Source organism: Odontesthes bonariensis, chromosome 10 (assembly GCF_027942865.1).
Source record: "Odontesthes bonariensis isolate fOdoBon6 chromosome 10, fOdoBon6.hap1, whole genome shotgun sequence".
NCBI lineage: Eukaryota > Metazoa > Chordata > Actinopteri > Atheriniformes > Atherinopsidae > Odontesthes > Odontesthes bonariensis.
Window position 1 is genome coordinate 12,794,152 of NC_134515.1, and position 19,276 is coordinate 12,813,427.

At 39.8% G+C, this 19,276-nt stretch overlaps 1 protein-coding gene across 1 annotated transcript in view; it reads right to left on the reverse strand.

Moving 5' to 3' along the window:
* nphp4 (nephronophthisis 4) overlaps positions 1–19,276 on the reverse strand; it is a 176,505-nt gene that overhangs the window by 123,487 nt on the left and 33,742 nt on the right. The window contains exons 6-7 of the mRNA XM_075476298.1: positions 17,051–17,200; positions 10,994–11,130 (exon numbers count right to left, since the gene is read on the reverse strand). Coding sequence (XP_075332413.1) covers positions 10,994–11,130; positions 17,051–17,200 — 287 coding nt within the window. The remainder of the gene's footprint in view (positions 1–10,993; positions 11,131–17,050; positions 17,201–19,276) is intronic.

Here is a 19,276-nt window from a genome sequence, read left to right on the forward strand (position 1 = left end):
GCTGCAGCCCATGAGCCAGAAATAAAACACATCAGAGGCTTATATTTTTCTATACTTCTATTCTATACTATAAAGACACCGCCGGAGGCTTGTAAAATATCCTTTTTACAGCAACATTGGTGTGTAGACGTTTTTGGGGTTGTTTTTTTTAAACACAGGCACATACACTAAGTCTATAATAAAAAAAAAATTCTTGTTGCCAGCAGCATTGTGTTCGTCCTACATAGGTACTCATAGAAATTATGTCCAGTAGCTCTTACTTCCTCCCAGGGTATATTCTTATAAACCACTAGAACAGCTTCATATAAGACATGTGAATACAATTTACATGAAGATATACATAAGCTCAGGGTTTCCATCCCTCTTCAAAAGTTTACAAAGGTGATTCAATTCAACACCAGACCTTAAAGTGTTCTTCCTTTGCCCTTGCTCCAACTCTCCACCAAGTTTTCTGAAATTTGCTTTGATCAGTTTTTGTATAATCTTGCTAACAAGCTGTAACGACCACATGCATTGACTGTTGCTCGCCAGGGGAATTAAAAAATGTGACTGTTTACAGTGCATTTCATATCCAGGGTTGCGAAGTGATTATGTTAAACCGTTCCAGGTTTATATGCATTTATAATGTTTTTTTTCTAAAGAAAGAAAACACAGCCCATTAAACATATCAACATATCAACATATGACAGAGGAGAATGATGGTAATCATTTGAGTGCAACAGCTCACATTTTTAGACAGTCCCACCTGCATTAATAAAAAGCGGCATAAATGATAAATGAAAATGTAAGTTTCAGGGAAAAAGACCTCAGTGTTGCATCTGATAGAATGAAGCATTTGGAGAGTTACACAAATGCTCACGTCCCAAAGGTGCAGGGAAAGGGAGTTGCATCTACTGTGCAACCATTTGACATATGGTTCAGTTCAAGTTCACTTACTGACACTTTACTGCTGCGTAGTTGTGAAAGTAGATGTCAGATGACAGACATAATGAGCAAAAATATAAAGTTCTCCTGTGACTCATGCACCAATCACATCTTGCCTTGAAAATATGATTAATGATGCTCCTCCTTACTTCAAATCATCCACATCATCTCATGTTATTCTGAAGCAAATACAGTACACGAACAGCTGCTTATTTGTATGTGCACACACTGAGGCGTACTGCACAGTATAAAAGTTTCAAGGACTTAAAGTCATGAGGTTGTTTCCAAATATAAGGGCGTGAACAGCTATTACCAATTGCAGTTCCAGTGAGTAACAGTCAGGGAATTTATTGGCAAAAATGCAATTATCATAATTATGCGTTTCAATGACCTTAGCAAGACATCTTCCCTCCCTCCACCTTGTCTTTAACACTGGCTCTTAAGAAGGCTTTTTGTTGGTTATTCAAAGTTATTCAAAAATGAACCTGGTAATAAATGTTGAAAAGATTTTGCTATGGTGTTTTTCTTTTCTGTAAGGCAACATAAAAGCCTTAGTCGGTAACTTGGCATGTCAGTAACTTGTGAAATCAAAGTGATGGTTGGGGTAAAAGGTAATAATAACTCTACAGATGGGAACTGTCATCTCAAGGAGAGTGTGTGAGAGAGAAAGAGCAAGAGTGTGAGATAGAAAGCAGGTGAAATTATGTCCCACATGAGTTTTGCATAAGCCAATTACCAAGTAAGTTATACAACTCTGGAAAGTTAGAAAACCAACCAACAAAAAAAAATGCTTCTTTGAGTTTTTGTGATCTTACATCTCCCACAGTGTCACAGGGAAGGTGCGAGCTGACTGTTAAATTACCTTCTTCTATGAGCTACCAAGTTGATAGCAAAGCACCTTCACACGCCTTTAATATGTCTACAGTACATCGATGATTTTTATTTATCTGCACCTGTGTCATTAACGTTACTATGACAACAATTGAGCGAGTGTGTGTCTGAGTGAATGAGTTGCTTCTCATGTGGTGGATATTAGCTCCCCCATATAGAGGGTGAGTCATCCATGGCAAGAAACAGTAGCAGCATCATTAGCATGCTGCTCTCATCCTCCCACTCCTCTACTCCTTAACAAATTTTAACTGGCACACAGCTTCAACCGATAAATCACTGTTGCCCTGCTGCTGAAACGCACTCATAATTCACAACCAAAAATATTAAGACAAACACACTCGTACTGCTGCCTTTCTGTTTCCCTTTCTGACCATTTGTTCCTAACCAACGCTTTCATCCACTGCATATGTTGAACCACACCCCTATATGCATGTTATGTTGTAGTTCATTTGATTCCACATGGAAAGAAATCCCTCATGCTGGGACCCATTTGTACTGAAGATATCAGTCTTTTAAAACAGCTCATAGGTAAACAATTGAATCTTTCAAAAATTATCTTCCAAACTTCCAAACACAGATGGGCCCTTTGATTTGTTTCCCCCTTACTTAACCATACTTAACCATACTTAGTAAATGATGCATTTGTTAGGGCTGATATCCAGCCAATGTTTATTTGGTGTCCTCGTATTCAATTAAAAGTAAAGCCTGATTAAAGCCCTTTTTATAGTGTCCAAAAACTCCACAAATATCTGCTATGTTAGCAGGAAAGAGTTTATTCAGCACTCAGTCCTACAACTAATGTCTGTGCAGTACTCCACGGGTATCTATTGGCTCTGGCTCTGATCGACATTGATTGGAGCACAACCATTTGGGTGCATACACTCATTTTCAATGCTCCTGTTTGGATGCAGTTCACTTCTTTGCTACAGGAACACACATATACAGACTGTAATATCTCACATGTATGCTCTTGAACTAACTGCAGAGACCTACAGACAAACAGAGATGAGACTGAATGATTTTATTTGTCTGCAAGACAGCTGGTAGGTCACTCTTAGTCCAGCCTGGTGAGCTGATGTCAGAGGCTATGTACACACATAGCCGGGTATTTTTAAAACCGAATATTTCCCCCCCTCCGTTTATAAAATAATTTGTATCCACATTACCTCATTTTCGAAAAAAACACCTTCCACACATAACAGAACATCTGCGTTTTCACCTGTCTTGACAACCCAAATGCTGTTTTGCGCAATCTGCCCTCGTCAGCTAAATAATAAAGTGTGCACGCAACTTTTTTGAGCACACTGACAGGTGATCGCATGACAGTGGACTGCCCCTCGATATGAGGATGTAATAATTCCGACAGCGACAGGGCTGAGGACCGGGACATGCGAAATTGTCACGCCATTCCTCTGGGAGTACGACTTGGGCGTGTAAAATCAAGGCAGTAAACAGCGCCTGCGCAATAATAACCACCACAGTTCTCAAGGCATCCATGCTTCTTCAGTAAACAAAGGTCGCACTTTAGACTTTAAAGCAGATTTGTTGTTGTTTTGGCGCATATTGTGACGTTAGAAAACGCAAAACTCCGGTTATCTCTGTCTACACGCAGCTGCATAAACGGAGTTTTCAAAAATCTTCACTTTGCCCGGAGTTTTTAAAAACATTCGTTTACGATGCGTTTTTATGCGTTTGCATGTGGATGACAGGTCCAAACGTAGAAAAATATATTCGTTTTAGCAGATACCCGGCTACGTGTGGATGGGGCCAGAGATTCAATAGAAAATAATAAACTAGTCTAATCATCTCAAAAAGATCAGCTCCTATGAAATTGTTGTCCAACACAGCCTGTAACAACATTTCTTCATTTTGTCTACAGGCTTCCACCATGGGAGGTAGTTATAGTTACTGGACCGGTTCTGAATGGTCTTCAGTGCACTGAGGGAAAACACGGTAAGTGGCATTGGGAAAAGATTTCATCTGCTTATTAAAGTGGGTACTTCCTCATTTAAAAACAAAAATAGTGGTTCACCACACTACTTTGGGTGTAAAAACAGCTAAACTAAAACAGACAACAATAATTTGCAAGTCATTTAGCTCTACGCTGTCAAATGGATCCTACACTACCTTCAAAAGTCTGTTGGAAACTTACCTCCTCTCCTAATGCCTCTAATAGCATCTAACATGCCTATCACACCCTTTATTCATACTTTCCAGAATTTCTTTGGGGATGAATAAAGTATTTGTCTTTCCATCTATCCATCTATATTTAAAAGCATATGAAGCACTATTAACAAAAATAAGGGAATCTCCCACAGTCAAGCAGCAGCAACTGTGGCTATAATACAGCAGCTGCTTTGACAGTCCATCATACACACCTGATGGTATGATGGTGCTGATAACAATTTCTTATTTTGGTATTTTATTTTTCTTGCATGGATTCATTAATATTCCTTCAAGCTGAATTCTCACACCACTGATATTTTCATTTAGGACAGTGGAATCATTTGTCTTTTATTAAACACTACCATGTCACCAGCAACAGCATATGAAAGTAAGTTCATATCTTAGATCCAGCAGACTGAACTTTTGCCTTAATCACATTCAAAAGTACTTCGTCTGGTTGATAATCTACATAACATATGTGCCCTGGAAAAAGGGTTTAGTGAATCCAAACACAACAAAAAAAGTGGTCACTCCAAGGGTCGAAACGTTTCTTTCCTCATACAACTGCAGTGCATTCTTTGTCAAGTCTGACTCACAGGGCCTATAATCACTTGCAGTCCATTTCATCTAATGATTGGATCGTCAATCATTAAGAAGACCTGAATTTCATGAATATTTGATGTGAACCAAGTGCATTAAACCCCATTCTTTGCATTGAATCGGTTACAGTGGCTACCAGCCTGCAGCCAAACTGTGTGCCCTTAGAGAACAATGTGCGAGACACCTCCTATTTCAGAAATACTCAACCTCCTTTGTCTTTTTTATAGTACCACGTCCACAGGGGCAGTCCTACTTTGAGTGAGTTTCCTTCTGTCAGGACGAGTGAAAACTTCCTGGAGCTTTGTTACCAGAATCTTTCTCCATTCATTAAATCAGCCTAAGGCATTTTGTTCTGCCCACGGCGTGGCGTTGGTCCTCCCCAGGTCCTCTCCTCCCCTTCATCAACTTTTGCTCTTCCCAGTCTTTTGATCACAAGCCAAGATGTTACAAAAATTCTGACAAGAACTCAGACGCTTTCATCAAGAGCATTAGATTTTATTGAGGCTGTAAGTGAGCGGGTGCTACAGGTCATCTAAGGCTCTGGAGCCCTTTGGCTTCACTCAAACTCGCGCAGAAGGGCAGACATGTTCAAGCCACCCCGAAGATGAATAGTCTCAGCGTCTTTCAACAGGAAGACAGAAAGTATTTGGAGAGGTTGGAGAAGACGGTTCAAATAAGTCTAGTTCTCATTAAAGTGGAGTATAAAGTGGGTTAAGTAGCTATAGCAGTTCACATGGAAAGCATCAACTGGGGAACTGACTATAAAATATATGGGAAAGTGGACTGTAAAATGAAGCCACACAGGAATAGTTTGTTCAGCTAATAATAGCAATACTTATAGGGAGATTATGTGAAGACTGTACGTCAGAGTAGCAGCCAGCATAAAGGATTCGTCTCATGCTGCACTGTACAGTCATCTTCTTGCCAAATGCATCTTCTTCTTTTTTTTGTCACTCCATTTCTGCCTAAAAATCAGTTTAAGTACGCACACACACACACACACACACACACACACAAAAGTAAAACTGAGTTGGCGGGTGAGGTGTCAGCATCACTTCAGAGACAGCTTGATGACAATCCAGCTGGAGTCACACTTTTAAAGGTCACACACAGATCACACACACCCTTTTTCTTTCTCCGTCTACCTCACTCACATTCAGGCATGTACGCAAACTTTAATTAAAAGCTATAATCAAGCTGACTTCTGCATATATTAACACCTCTCACAGACGTGAGAATGTCGTCACATCGCTGGGGTTATAAAAGTCTAGAAGACCGATCTGATCTACGCAACTGTGAATGCTGAAAAGAGATAATTATTCACGCCAACACGTCACTTATTTCACGGATAGAAAGTTGTAGTCTACTTTCCAGTGTTTGCATTTAGAGAGAGGGGAATGTGCTATGTACATCAGCACAGAGGGAAAATGAGGCTCATTCGCAGAGGATCTATCTAGAGCTTATACTAAGAAACAAGGTCAAGAAGTTCTTAGAAACAAGTTACATGTAGAAACCGACATTATACAACTTTATACAGGAGTTAAGGCTTCTTTGATATTGTAATTCTAGATCTAGATTCACAGACTGTATCACAGTGGCAGCAAGCTACAGCAGCTCAGATTATATTGTTTTTTTTCTATAAAAACATTCATTTTTTTAGAGATTTATCTGTGCTGGTTTAGAAGTTGTGCAGTAACATCTGTAAATATGATGAATATGACGTAATTATGATGAGTTACCATGATCATGGAAGAGTTGTTTATAAAAAAGCAGCTGACTGAGCTTTCAGAGAGCGACCTACTGCCCAGGAAAAGATCACAAATCCCCAACAAGTTGAGGAAGAAATGCTGTGGATGTCAGGCAGGAGCAAGATGAAGAAAAGGCTGGAGGAAGTTTAAACTATTCTCACAGGAAATGTGAGATCTAGAAAATAAATCACTAGTGCTTGTTAACAACAGATTGTGTAATCCTGGACATGTTTCTTTGAAGGAGAGGATATGTACTCGGGACATGAACGGTTAGCTGCGAGTTCAAGTCTATATTATCTACCAAGAGAGTTCTCCTGTGTTATTTTGGTAGAGGGTGTATACATTACCCTGCGCCACTGCTGTCTGTGAAGTCATCAGCTCAGTTGTTGCCATGTTACGAACACCCGAACGCATTCATATCAGTCTCTGTAGTATTCAAACATTGTCTCACATTCTTCTAGATTTTCAACTTTCCAACAGTTTGCGATTGCAAACTGCACCAGAGGAAATAAAATGATGGCTCTATTCTATGCAAATGTAAGAGATGCATACGGCTAAAGAAAAAGAATGTCTTCAGTGAGGGAGATGAGTTATTGAGTGTAAAGAAATAGCTGAAAAGGAGTTAAGAGCGAGCAAGGAGGCTTACGGTAAGTTTTTAATAAAAAACAAAGCTCGGATCCAATCGATATTAATTTGCTCATTTGCAGTGGCATCAATGCTAAATGTGCCATCTTTTTTTTAAGTTTACATAATCAAATAGTTAGTGTGGAGCCCCATTTTATCCAAAACATGTTATACCTCTTAATTTGTCATGTTCAGGACAACACTTGACGTGTTCCAGTTAAAGCCTGCATTCAAGGTGAGAGACAGGACTCTCACCGTTATGTTATAACTGTATTTCCACCTCAGTTTAAAAACCCACAAAGTTTAGGCAAAGTAGTCCCCTGACATATGGAAAAGCAACATCTCTTTTGTCTTTGTGTGTCAGAGCTGCAGGTCTGAGAGTCTGACAGGCGGAACTGAGCTTCTACAGACAGAAGCAGTGGTAAAAAGACAATTCCTGAGTTAAACTTTAAAGTTGGAGAACAGATGTCATCAGTCATAGCAGAGATTCCCCGGGAAGTTGGCTGAGAAGGACCGCAGTCGTAATGCAGTAAATTACAGCCACATCTCTAATTCTCTGGTTTAATGGTATGATCGCAGTGCCTCCTTCTTTCACTCTGCCTCCTAGCAATTATATGCAGCAAAGTCATAAATGGATCTGTTCACTATTACCTTTTGAAATGGTCAGAGCAGAGAGGATTAAGTGCTTTGGGATCTGCATGCAAATGCTGTTTTGCTTTGACTTAAGCCTGAATGTTGGTACCAGCCGTAGTAGATGACATCTGCACAAGTGTCAATAAAACAGCAGAGCATAAAGTTATCTTTAATCGTGAGATTTACTTTACATCGCTTTAAACCAGTCTTAGATCATGTGCACTGCTACAGACTTTAATCTGTTATATTTCACAATATCTTATTTGTTGTTTTTGAGAGCTCTGTCCAGTGCTCTGATCTGAGCAACTTTTTTGTGAAGCTGCAGATGAATACTCTATAACAAAGTCCAAAAAGAATCACTGCGACTGTCCTTAATTTGAAAAGATTTCTCTCTTAAAAAAAAAACCCAAAAAACTATAGAATGCTGTTACAGCACCAGAATAATAAGCATATTTGCCAAATTTCTATTATTGGGGTTGGAAAGGTGGCCGAGCGAGTGCGTGCCAGAGCCAATAGTATCTCCGTTGTCACTTCGGTAACTTAAGTGAGGCTTGATTAGGGCTCCCTCAGTGATAGGCAATGTCCTGACAAATATCCTTCGGCCAATGAGAGCTACTCTGAGAGGTGGTGTCAAAGGTGGAGTTCACTTGTGGGTTGAGACAGGGAGTGTTTGAAAACAAGGAAGTCCAGCAGCTCACCAACTCACTATTTCTTTCCACTACAAAGCATTCTCTTATACTGGCTGTCGCAGGATAACATACAAATCTGTGTTTTGGAGGGCCCAAATGCAGACTTAGGTGCAGGTGAGAACGTCTATTATCAAACAAACGTGTAGTTTATTGTGCTGAAGTAGCAGAGAGTCCACAAAGAAAAAATCCTAAATGCATCGATGAGCATGACAGGAACAAAAATTTAAAGTAGGCTTTTCTTTTTCTTTTTTAAATGTATTATTAAACCTTTGGTTAATCAGGATGCAAGTCCCCTATATCAAAAATATATATTTCTAAGAGTCCAGGTCAAGACAAGCAGCAGCTCAGACCAGCAGAAGTTACAACAATGTAGGTACACTACACACACACAAAAAGCCAGGAGACGGACCAAACTAAAGCACGGATCAGCTCCAGAACAAAGGAGAACTTGACATTTATACAGTATACTGAGGGGAAATAACAGCCAGAGCAGTGCAGGTGTGGCAATCATAAACTCAACCGACTACACTATGGGCCAAGAATTACTAATCAAACAGGAAGAGATGTTAACTTAGGTATAGAATGTAAATCGATGACAAAAGGTAACTACTGTCGAATAAAAAGAACATGGTTATACAAAAGAAAACTCCGAAACGGAGTCCATAAACCATGAAAGCCCGGGTATTTGGAATTGATTTATTTTGCTTGTAAAACAGCAAAAATATTCAAATCAAAGTCTGTTTCTGAAGCTAAAAATCATAGCTGCAATTAATTATAGCTGGTTTATTTTAATCAAAGCTTTGCATAAGGACATCCTAGATGGATATCTCCGTGCCTTAAGTACAGCTTAATGTACGTCTATTTTCAGTAATAGGGCTAAAGGGTTCTGATATGTCTGTTATTATACCTGTATTGTAGTCTATTCAGCAATGCATCTTCATTTTGGTGACGTGGTAGGCTTATTATGGCACATGTTCATATTCATTTATTTAGAAATGCATGTATAGAAACGGCTTTAGCTTTCACTGGATGAAAATCTCAGTAAGTACGTGCGGAATCCCCATTCATCGTCTGAAATGAAGAGGGGCACGAGTCTTAAATGCCTCTAACCACGCTAACTGGATTTCTTTCCCAGAGAGGACACTCTGCAGCAGGCCAAATTCTGCTGAAGCGGCCAGAAGACAGCCTGGCAGCTCCTCTGGCGATAAGGGAGAAAAGTGATGTTCAACTTGTTAAGAGACATCCCTGCTGGTTGCCTCAGCTCGCCTCAAACTGACTCTTCGTTTCATACCATCTGGAGGTAAAATATACAGATGTTGACATTGACTTTACAGCTTACGTCAGTATTCCAATGGGTCTTCACATTTTTGGCCACCGCATTCCTTAGTGTCGAACAGAGCTGCAACAGGAGTTTCATTCATTTATTTCTCCAAGTTGTTTTTGTTTCTGCTCACCAGCTGATGTGCGTTAGTGTCTGAGTCCACACATTACAGCTCAGTTTAAAGGTAATGTGCACATTTGGATTCACTGTTTGTGAGGACTGACGAAAGTTTTTTCCTGTTCAGTCTAAAAAGAGACTGAAAGTGTTAAAGTGACTTGTTTTTGTGACTTGAGGAGCACGGAGTACTGATAAGGGGTAAACTCAATTCAAACAACAGATACAAGCATTCAAACTCGAGACACCACCACGTTGGTAAAGGGTAAATGGAAGTGCTACGCTGTCATGTTGACTGGAGCTGTTGACCAAAACATTAAACCTGAAGCTACTACTTTTAGCTTTTGGCAGATTTACTCTATTTTGCACCAGCGGTAATAAAGAGAGAAATCTGTCTTTTTCTTCTTAATCTTCCCTAAAAACTGGTTTGGTTGAATCAATCTTTGTGCTTTGCTCGTTCTCATCTCTGATACATAAGTTTGCTTATTTTTGTATACATGTTGGCTCAAAAACAGGCAATTTTTTTGGTTCAAAACATTTTTCTGTCATTAGATCACAATTCCAATCTCTCATTTGGGTTCATGATAGGGTGCAGTCACTGTACATACATTTGCAAGTCCAAAGTTTCACTTGCCAGATAAGGTTAACCATCTGGGTTTCCACAGGCAAGAAGAAGGGAAGAGAATAGATAAGCTTACTTTAATCTGGAGATGATATGCCTTAGATTGCAGTGGCAGCTGTTAAAGGTGCTTGTGTTTGCACATCAAGGGTACAGAAAATGAGATGAAGGAAATCATCAAGCTGGAGAAAATAATCGAGGCAAAGATGTGTCAAGGCCATCATGGCCATCTTTAATTTAAAGAGTGTGGTAAACAGTTACCTCAGAGGGATGAAATGTTATCAGGATTGCATGTCTGCAATGTGCATCTACCTAAACAGAGGAAGGTTTCTGGTATACTTATGTATGAGGTCACTCGTTTCACCCTTAAACACTCCATGCTGTAGAAAGTGCATGTGAAGGATGTAAGATGAGGAAAAGGTACGCTTGCTTTATGAGTACATACGCATTTCACAGTATTTCCCCTCATCCTGCATGTGGAGTTTATTTTCAGTCCCACGAGCAGGCCAGCTGTTTAAAATGATGGGCCCTGTAGGATCATATGGATCAAAAGATGATTAGACATGTTTGTACACCTCCCATGAAAAACGGTCATCTTACTCCCCCAAACGAGCCACATGCGTAAACTATCAAGCCCGTGTGTGTTGTACAAGCTCTGCCTTACTGTGTTATGGCAGTCAGCATTGATGAGCTGCAGCAGGAGGCTCTCAAACTTCTCCAGAGAAGGCTGGAGGGAGATGGTCAGTCTATTCAGGCTGTACGGCGTCATCTTGAGCAGCTGAGGTCTCAGCAGAGCATCTCCTGGAAACAGTGTGAGAAAAGTATCAACGCACACGCAACCCCAATATTTACAAGACTCTTTTTATATTTAAACTTTCTCAATCACAATTAGTGTCCCCACTGAGTGGAAATTGTTTCCTCTGGTTTGTTAAATGTGTTTCCTGCCCACAAGATGCCTGTTTCTTTGGGATTATTGTGGAGGAGAAAAAAATATTCTAATATAATTCAGCTGGGAAACAACTCGTGAAATAAATATTCAATATATTTTGTGTGCAACCCATTTTTAAAATGAATTGAAATTCCCAATCATCTGTAATGAATTACAGTATCTTAGTAAAAGTCAAGTCAGATTAATTTGCATTGTTAAAGAATAGAAATGGAATATAAAAATACTTTATTCATCCCCCAATGGGGGAATTTAAATATATATATATATATTAGTGGTGGGCCGTTATCGGCGTTAACGTGCTGCGATAATTTGAGAGTCTTATCGGGCGATATAAAAAATATCGCCGTTAATCTATTCTCAAAGTTGGGTTGGGAACTGGGTCAAAATAGGTAAGCAAACTGTGATGACTTTTACCTTGATATTTTAGCTCGGGTGTGGGCTGATGTACTTTGTCTGCCGTTAGGTGTGATTAAAACAGAAGAACGCCACTTTGCAGAAGCCTGTGCTAGGCAGTTTATGGAGGTCGCTAATCTGTGGGGGGTAGTTGACAAAATCTGCTCTGTTGGAACAGACAGCGCTCCTAATATGGTGGCCGCAGGGAGGATACTGCCCTTCGAGCATCTGCCGTGTGTTGCACATGTTGTACAGAGAGCGACTGTAATGTCACTGCGAGAAGGGGTTTTTGGTGCTGCACTTGCCAAGTGTCGACAAATGGTGGGACATATCAAACACAGTCCGGCCAACGCAGACGAGCTGAAAGTCCAGCAAACCTCCCTTGGGCAAGTTCAGGAGCCGCTCGTGCAAGATGTTCCAACACGGTGGAATTCCACCCTCGAGATGATCAAGCGCGTGTGGCGCAACAGAGACGCACTGCACACAACGCAACAGCAGCACCACTTGGCCCTCCCAACAAGTGCTGAATATGAGAAGTTGGCGAAGCTAGAGAAACTGCTGGAGCCATGCATGTGAATAAGCTGGTCTGCCCTAATGCTGCGTGTTCACCAAGAGCGACCTCGCTGGAGAAGCTTCGCTTGAGAATTCGCTTTGGTAGCTCGTGACGTCACATTTAGAATGTTCAATTTTTAAAGGCCCCGCGGCTTTGCAGCACCCCCGCGGAAAAAACATGAGGAAAGAGAGGGCAGGGACACGAATAAACGTGTTGTTATTTACAATTTGTTATACAAGATATACATCACGTTACAAATGATGTAAAACTACATTAGGTACACCTGAGAAGAGCAGGAATAGCAGAGGCAGCTGTGAAAATAAACTAAATTCAAAATAAAATACGAAATAAATCAGAAATAAAACTTAATTGCAGTGAGAAAGGTATGCGTGGGGTTACTACACTATTGTATTGAAGCACTCGACACGGGAATTGCAACAGTCTCAGGATTAAACGACTATTGTTTGGATAGGAACCAAAGTTTACACATCTGTTTCTGCGAACCCCGCGGTTTGCCGGACCCCTGAATGAGCCATTTTAATCTAGATTAATCTAGATTAATTTCAAGATTTCAGTGAGATTAATCTAGATTAAAAAAAATAATCTATGCCCACCACTAATATATATACACATATATATATATATATATATATATACACATGTATGTATGAAGAAAAGTGTTTAAAACATAATACATTTAAAAAATAATAAATTAAAATACAAATGTCAGAAGAATTGAAAAGAGAAAAAATGCCAAAGTACTATGCAGCTAAGATACTTTGGGGACAGACACGCATTTTACTGTGATATCACACTGTAACCATTAAATTGGACATGATTCATGACAAAGTGAGCCAAAATGTATGCAAATACAAAGGGAAATGACTAAAACCAACCTTAAATAAAAAAAAATAATAATATTTGTCTGGTATAAACTGCTTCCTTGTGATGATCATTTTTGAAAACCAAAGCTGCGAAATCCACCATTAGACTCAAGGGAAAAATATGATCATTTTTATTTTTTATTATTGAACCTAAAACTAGGGTTGTATGCACAAAATCGAAAAAAAAAAAAAAAAGGATTTCCATAGTCCTGTAGAATTGATTTTTACACAAATAAAAAAGAATTATGAACTGTAGCTTCATATGACATCATCACATTTGGGACAAGCTCAAAAAGCCAGTCTTTGACAAGCTGTTTTCCAATACAAAGTAATGAAACTGAAATGTAGCTAAACAGAAAGTGCACGCCAGGCTTGTTTTCATAAACTAGTTCGTAACAAATGAGCTAAACTGCAGAGCATGTCAGAGGGTGGCGATGTAAGCTACATCACACCTGGTAAACAGAGAGGTGGCCGCTAATCAGAGAGCAAACACTTCAAGGATTCAAATAAAAGCTGTAGCGTTGGTGAAAGATGTTGGGGAAACTTTTTCCAGACGGATGTATCCTGATTATTCTTTCAGGTCAGTGAGTCCAGGTAATTTCTATTCTAAGCAAATACTGGAAAAGTAATATGATCAATCCTCTGGGTAAAAAACTTTTTATTGCACCTTAAGTGCTTTAAATCTTTTTCTAAGCAGGAGAAAACCACTTCAGAGGAGTTCTGCAAAACAGGCATAAAAAAAGTCGATGGTGAAAAACACAAAAAAGTATTAACTACTCTGAATGCTTCAATAGCCTTACAGAAGAGAGTATGAGTCAGTAGCAAGTTTCCATCTGAGTGCATCAAAAATATTTGCAAATTTGCATAATATGTCATGATATGAGTGTTACTATCCTCTTCTAATGTGCAGTTATTCGATCAGATTATTGAAATAAGAGGTAGCGCAAGTTTTCCAGGAAGAACTGCAGAAGACACCATCTTAAAAAAGCATTTGATAAACCTCAACGAAGGAAAACAAACTCAAAAGGAATGAGTAAATTTACATAGCAGAAACCCGATGCCAGAGAACTCTGCGGACAGAACTGTGAGCGCTCGTGTCATGTGGTTTCTTGCTATAACAATTTAAAAATGATAAAAGCTGAATTCACCATTCACATAACACACTATTTTCTGCCAAATTTCATACTCTGGCATGGAGACACCCACAAACTGGATAAGGAAACACTCCATTTCTAGCAGCAAATGCTTCCACCATCGCTCTTTGCTTTTGAATATAAATGACATACCAACTCCATCAAAGTGACTGCACAACTGAACTGGCGTAAGCCACCTCATGCCAATCACCGAAATATTTATGCGAGAGAGAGAGAGAGAATAGTGCCTATGTCAATCAATCCAACAAACACTATTTCCATGTGGAAACTTGAAGTAAATTGAACAGGAATTAAGTGAAGAACGGATTTCAGCCAGAGGGGGATGAGGTGAGGAAGTCTGTGAAGTCCACAATGAGACCTCTCAGACTAAACACACAGAAAATGGCCACTGTGATTGGTATCTGCTCAAGAGTAATGCAGCCATCAAGTGTTTTCTCGCAGCCCCTGTCTCTGGAGCGCAGAGGCGAGCTGTTCTGAATGCGGCGCGAATATCAAGCTTGTGGCTGTGGTCTTAAAAGGAAGCTTAGGTCTCTGCTGCTCACAGCCCCAGAACATGAAGAGGATTAGCTTGCTACCATACCTCCCACTGACTCCCAATGATTATAGCTCTGCACTGTCAGACTTCATTACGTTCCCCCTTACAAACTTACTTCCTAAGTACTGCAGACATTTCAACTTCTGGTGGAACTAAGTTTCCCCCCAAAAAAGGCTACTGTGCTGAGCGTCCTGTGTGTTATTGTGACAGACGGAGGAAGATGAGTGAGCAGCTGCTGAAAGTATGTAATATGAGATTACACATGATGTGCCGAATGTGATGGGTTCAGCCGTGTTCTATTAATCTAGTTTAAATTCAGATGACCTCTGTGTCCAGTTCAATTTTTCTGTTGAAATGTTTCTTGACAATTCTGACAATAAAAAGCAGGCTGCAGACAATTAAGTGTAGCATGTAATGCAGTCATAATGCACATAACTGCCAACTCAGACAGATGGTGGTTTTTTTCTTTGACTTGTCTGAAGGAAGCATATATTGAGGGAAAGGACAACACAGGTAAGCTGATTACAACCGTTTGAATAAAATAAACTGCAGTCCTGTGGCAGCACAAAACACAGTGTCTTTAAATATGAAGTCTTCCAAATTCATCCTGCGATTTGAGCCAAAAAAAAGCCAAAGAAAATGCAGAAAACTGTTGGGGAGACATGGGTAATGAGGTCAAACAGAGCGGGGATGTTAATAATAAATGCTTAATTAGTGAATATCCTTTAATAATTTAATCAATTAAAAATACATTAACTGGTGAGGTTGAAAACAAGGAATATGCAGCTGTCCGAAAATACATTTTAGATTTGCTGCAGTCCCTCTTACTGTTGAACGCATTGAGACCTAAAAGGTTTATTCAACTCCTTAAAAGGTAGGAGACCTGCTTGTAGGCCGTCAGCTGTTTTCAAAACAATTTTGCTTCATACACACAGCTGCCGTGTAGATGCACATGTTTCTAAGCTAAGATTCATGCAACTCGATTGATGCAAACCCACTTACAAGACAGTGACAACCGTGGTGCAATGATCAATATTTTCCCAGTGAAAATGGTCTTTTTGGCAGACAATCCAGTTTGTAAATCTTTTCTATCAAAAGAATCATTTCTTTAATATTATTCTCACAGATTGCTGTTACATCCTCACAGCCAGTAGCTGTGTTTACTCTTTCATGTATTCTCTTTTAAGTCTTGTATGCTTCCATATATTCTTGATACGGTGATTACAGAATAAGGCCGGCGTTGTTAGCTTTTGATTGAAAGTCTTGTCCACAGGCTTTGAGATATATATATATATATATATATACATACACGTGTGTAAATAAGCTAGCTTGCAAATGCTCATGTTAAAGCTTAAGTAAAATTCACACATTACAGGACAGCAGCTGTGTCCACTAACACTGATAATGAGCAGCAGGACTCAGATTAAAGCTAAAGCGATGAAGCCTATCAGCAAACTTTCGCCTGTGGTCGGAAATAAAGACAGATTTCCTACAGTGATAAAGTTAGCCTTGCGGTATTTGTGCACATCTGTGCTGTTTCCAGCAGCAGTGACACAGGAAGCCAAGCATGTCCATGCCATCACAATGCACCCACATGTTTTACACATCATGTTAGATCATTTATATTCTGTAATTTATTCTTTATATTCTCCAGGTTAAAAACATTTATTGTATTTGCTCTTTTCTATGTTAGACTTGGATAATGGTTTGACTACCTCATGGAGCTGTGTGTTGTGAAGGTGTTCTTCTTTAAAAATATAAGGATGCTGTCATCATTTAGCAAAGATTATTTTTTGTGTTGCGGATCTTCCCAGTGTATTGTTTTCCTCAGAGGCACCAAACTGACCTCTCCTAATGTTCCTGCGATGTCTCTGATGCCCTTTTTTTGTTTCTACAACCTAATAATGCATTACTTCTATCTAATTTAAGCATTTTCTTACCCTATATTGCGAGTTCATGGTGGTTACAAATGCATTTTTTTTTACATTTGGATTCAAAACCTTACCTTTGCCATACCTTCATGGATGAGGAAGGAAATAACAGAGTAATGGACCTCACACATGTCCATGAAAAAGCTTTTTATTTTGTATTATGAATGTACTCCATGCTCATTTTAAACCACAAGCTGCTCTCCATTTCAAAGGTTTTTTCATATTCACACGTACACAAGAGCAGGATGAGTGCAGTGCCATTCCAGTCTTCTGCTCTTTTCAGTCTTTACCCAGTGTTGTATTAAAAAAAATTATAAATCACCTGTTGGAGAAGCTGCGAGCCCAGGAATGTTGTCAACACCAGACACAAGAACATTCTCAGGAAGAAGATGCATCGCAGAAAGCAATGGAGGATGTCTTTTTACCACGCAGTCCAAATGGGCTCCATCAATAACCTTCAAGAGAACGCTGTCTGTAAAGAGAGACATAACAAATTTATGATGAATATTCACATCCATTTCGTGACAAACAGGCAAACTCTTCCTCTGAATACAAATGAGGTTGATATGATATCTCCCCCCCCCCCCCCCCATCTCCAGAAGCGAGAAGTCACCTAGCAACATGAAACCCAACATTCAAACACATATTTTTCTATATTCCATTTCTACTGTTGGTGAGGCATTTGCAATGTTCGTCTGCACGACAAGCATCCTTTTCCAGGGCTCAAACTAAAGTGACAGCCATTCAGTTTGGAAAACATGCTTTTCCAGACGAGCGCCGCAGCATAGATGAGGCATGAGCGATGAGGTACGCATTGCCATCTTTCAAGGAGGACATCCAGTGACAAGTGACAGCCCACAACTCCTGCCATCAAAACAAAGCGCAGATCATTTGGAAGGTGAGTAAAAAGGTGGCTTTGATGCGCTGCACATATTGGCTTCCTTTAAGCCCCTACAGCATAACAATTTTTCACTCTGGCAGGGTTAATGATTGCACCTTCAATGGCATCAGTGACAATACAGCAAGCTCCATTCGTTCTCATGGGCTGTTCAACAAGATGGTAGTAATGGTAGCAATCTGAAGGCGAGTCATTATACGCTGTAAAATGATGGTGATATCTGAGAGCATATAGGCGATGGGCTATTTGGTTTCTTAATCATCATTGTATTCAAAGTGGTACGATGATTACTGTATGTTGTGTTTTCCTGTCTGTACTGCAGAAAAAAAGCATAACAGAGCAGCAGCACTAAAGAAACCAAGGAGGTATTCAAACAGGAACTACAGATTACCAAACTGCCATCACACATGTAAAATGTATGGTTTGCTTTATCATTTTTCCTCCATTTTGTGCAATCACTTGCTCTATTTGGCTGCACCCCCTATCAACCGAATAAACACCTACAGTAGATCACTGCTGCCTGAAAGCACTCTCCTTTTTAATTTGAAGGTTTTTTGGTCATTAGTGACCTTTGTTCAACAGTGAGTGGACAGAAAAGAGAGCAGAGAGAGTGGGGGAAGACATGCAGTAAAGGGCTCCGGGCCATCTGCGTCGAGGAACTACAGCCGCTGTACACGGGACGCCTCCTCAACCAGTTGAGCTGTAAGGCGCCCCAGTCTGAAAGCACTCTTAGACGAACAGATTGTTAGCAGGAAATGTAGGCAGTGGAAGATCCATCATGGTGTAATTAAAAAGAGTGATAGAGAGACAAAAACTGTTACTTCAGTGTTTCATACAAATAATTTGTCTTTTTTTTTTTTTTTACAGCAACCTGCTGGAGAATGACAAGAAGGTCTTTAAGCCTTAACATGCAATAAAATTATACATCATCATACAAATACTGACTCACAAGGCCTTCCATTTATCCTACACCCTGTAACAATTCAGATGAAATAGCGAGTCAAGATGTGACTTTAAGCTCAGAGGGCAAATGGACTTCAAGCTTGTATCAATCCCTTTTCACACTCAATATTCCCGTCAAGTTCTGACACCAAAGTCTTGGTCCCACCAAATAAGAGAAAGAAAAGTGAAGATTTTATATCAAAGGACCGCTTGTGTTATCGCTGCTGTTAGGTTTTTCTCTCAATAAACCGCTTGATAAAATAAAATGTTAAAAAAATGACTGCAACAGTATAATTTCCCTGTGGGATACATAAAATATGTTTTCATTTTCATTTAATTTAATCCTACATCCATAACCATGCTTCTGTTGTACGAGTTAGATGTCTTGGTGAGGGATAAACCCTCATTGGTTGCCGATGTGGTTGCCGATGTGGATGCCACACAGAACCAGTGTCTCTGAAAAGAGCTGACGCAGCATTAGAGTCCCAGGTTTACGTTTGTGTCATTTCTTATCATCCATAACATGAGTCTATGCCCTGAGATTAGTCGAAACTGATCCTATCCTGTCTGCGCCCATGCAAAGGCCGAGAGTCGCTCCTGCTCTGCTCGTTTCCATTCTGTTCCAACACACTGATCATACAACCTGAGCATTTTCACACAGAAGTGATTCTTATACGTGCTTGAATGATCCTTTTTCCTCACAGAGGA